The sequence below is a fragment of the Propithecus coquereli genome, unplaced genomic scaffold (assembly GCF_000956105.1).
Source record: "Propithecus coquereli isolate 6110/MARCELLA unplaced genomic scaffold, Pcoq_1.0 Scaffold282, whole genome shotgun sequence".
Lineage (NCBI taxonomy): Eukaryota > Metazoa > Chordata > Mammalia > Primates > Indriidae > Propithecus > Propithecus coquereli.
In genome coordinates this window covers 2,132,316-2,134,825 of record NW_012148419.1, presented here as the reverse complement: position 1 = coordinate 2,134,825, position 2,510 = coordinate 2,132,316, and the positions used below count along the sequence as shown (strand labels likewise).

Below are 2,510 nucleotides of genomic sequence, written 5' to 3'. Positions count from 1 at the left end.
TTTTTCTACTATAACCCTAAATTATGTTAAAAGCAAAAAGAGGTAGAAATTAACTAATAAAGTTTAGTTTCCATTTCCAACTAAAGTAATAGTAATTTGTAAAGTGATTTGTAACATGTTTACGCAATAGGATGGGCACATCTTAACTGACCAAGTATCCCTTCCTCCCTACTTCCCCCACGAAGGGGGCTTTTCAATAGTAGACTAGAACCTGAGGTTGACACAGAAAAAGCCCAACCTTAAAAATCTACAGCCTATACCTATAGTAGAGCTTTGTCCACAGCTGACATAAAATACTGGTGGTTTGGAGAAGAGGCTGTTAGCTGATCTTTCAGCTGATCTACTCCCCCTACTCATGGGGGAGTAGAAGCCCTCTAACACCATCTGTTTTATATAATTTCCAGGCACACGCCTTTTAATACAGAATAAGTATTTACTTTTTCTTGTTCCTTTGCCATTATTTTTACCCACTTTAATCCAGGATCAAGGATTGTATTTCGAAAATAGTCTATGTTCAGAGGGAGGAAAAGGAATAAATATTGTGCCATAATTAGTAACATACAAATACTTACTTACTACAAAGAAAACAGTACCAAGTATCAATTTCTTATCATCTCCATCCCTAACCCTTGAATGGTCACTTCTTTTTAAAAAGGACTATTTATCTACCTGTAAGCACCTGGTATAAAATTGTAAATATTTCAAAGTTCTTTTACCATTGGCTGGCCGGCATCTGAGAACTTCACTTTAATATCTTTCAAGTGCTTCAGAATAGGTTCATCATGTTCCTTCAAATTAAAAAATAATAAAAATTAGTATCTAACATGGCATTCTAGGGTTTGTATTCTGTTACTACAGATAGCAGTTGAGACACAATATATTTTTAGTAAAGTTTTATATAATAATTATAACTTTAAGACTTACTCTCTAGATTATGGCTTATACTGAAGCTAGTTTTTACTATGGGTCTGCTGTCACTGGTAGAAAAAAGTGACCAAGTAGAGAACTACACCATTATACAAGATGAATGGGCTGAAAAATATAAAACCAAGACTTTGCTTGGTTTTATATTGCTTTAAAAATGTTTCCTGATTGTAATTGCTGTATTTTCCAGCTGCTTGTTCCTTTCCTCCTGCCTGATTCTTTTCCACTTTGCTAAAGTAGAAATGCAATAAGCAGTAATTGTGTTGAGATCATTTATTTTTCTCAATGTAACTTCCAACAATCATAAGACAGGGCAACAGGTACTACAATGCAAATGGTAGTGGCTCAAGAAATACTGGAGAGACAGTTTCCCAAAGAAAGTGACATCTGTGATGGTTTCACAAACAAATGTGACAACTCTGAGTGAGTTAAACCTCTTTACACTATTCTTTAAAATGTAAATTTCTCATGGAATAGTTTTGGCTTCACACTGAAAAGCTCTTTCTGGGAGGAGCCAAACAATTGAAAACTAAGATTGTCTTCCCTATCCTTAGTATGTAAAGACAGAAGGCACGGGGCTATGAGAAAACACCAGTTAATAATGAGTAATTATCAATGGAAACCATTTTATTATCTAATTTTTAAAAATAACTAATTTATTTGATTACATTAATCAAAGCTGTAATCGTCCTCCTACAGATATTAGTTCTTTCAAAAGTAAGCAATCATTTTAGAAAGGTCAACACTGAAGAGAACAGTCATCACAGCTATTTAAATTTCAAAAGTTTACCGTTGAGGTAAATGGGCATTTTTATGAATAAAATTACCTGAACCATATCACTGAGCAAGTCAACATTTTTAAAAACAGTCAACCAAAATTCAGGAATTCCTTTGGGATCTTCTTTTTCTTCATCCTTTTTCTCATCTTCAATCTTGGCCTTTTCTTTTAGCTCCTCCTTGATAAATGACAGCATACATTATTGAATGCATGGATTAGACCTCTTGATAAACTCTTGTAAATCTTCTTAACTTACATGCAGTGGCAAAAAACATAGAAACCCAGAAACCCACAGATCACCAACTATAACTTTCAGTCAAGTAAGTTTTAATCTGATTGTGTAAACACTGCTGTTACCCATACCAAATCTTATTTTCATCAGAATTACTGCTACCACACCCCTCCAAAAAGAATCACTAGGACCAAGAACTACAGGAAAAACTATTATAAAAAAAAAAAAAAAAATGAAAAATGAAGACTTAAATAAACAGGAAAAGCAAACGGAAGATTAACTTAACTTTGTCCAATGCCTCACCCCATGGTGCTTTTTAGTCAAAATATTATATTCTCTTTATCAACCAACATTAAATAACAATACTACAGAGATGGGTCATGTAACACAGCACTGAATCTGTGTCACAGTTCTGCCATTATTCTTTGTCACTGAGTCACTTAAAAGCCTGTATTTCTTCACTTAAAAAAATGGGAAAAGGCCAGGCGCGGTGGCTCACGCCTGTAATCCTAGCTCTCTGGGAGGCCAAGGCGGGCGGATTGTTTGAGCTCAGGAGTTCGAAACCAGCCTGAGCAA

The 2,510-nt window shown here is 34.8% G+C and overlaps 1 protein-coding gene across 1 annotated transcript in view; it reads right to left on the bottom strand.

Moving 5' to 3' along the window:
• NAP1L1 (nucleosome assembly protein 1-like 1) overlaps positions 1-2,510 on the bottom strand; it is a 47,682-nt gene that overhangs the window by 9,456 nt on the left and 35,716 nt on the right. Inside the window, exons 6-7 of the mRNA XM_012648360.1 lie at positions 1,752-1,887; positions 717-788 (exon numbers count right to left, since the gene is read on the bottom strand). Of these exons, the coding sequence (XP_012503814.1) occupies positions 717-788; positions 1,752-1,887 (208 nt within the window). The remainder of the gene's footprint in view (positions 1-716; positions 789-1,751; positions 1,888-2,510) is intronic.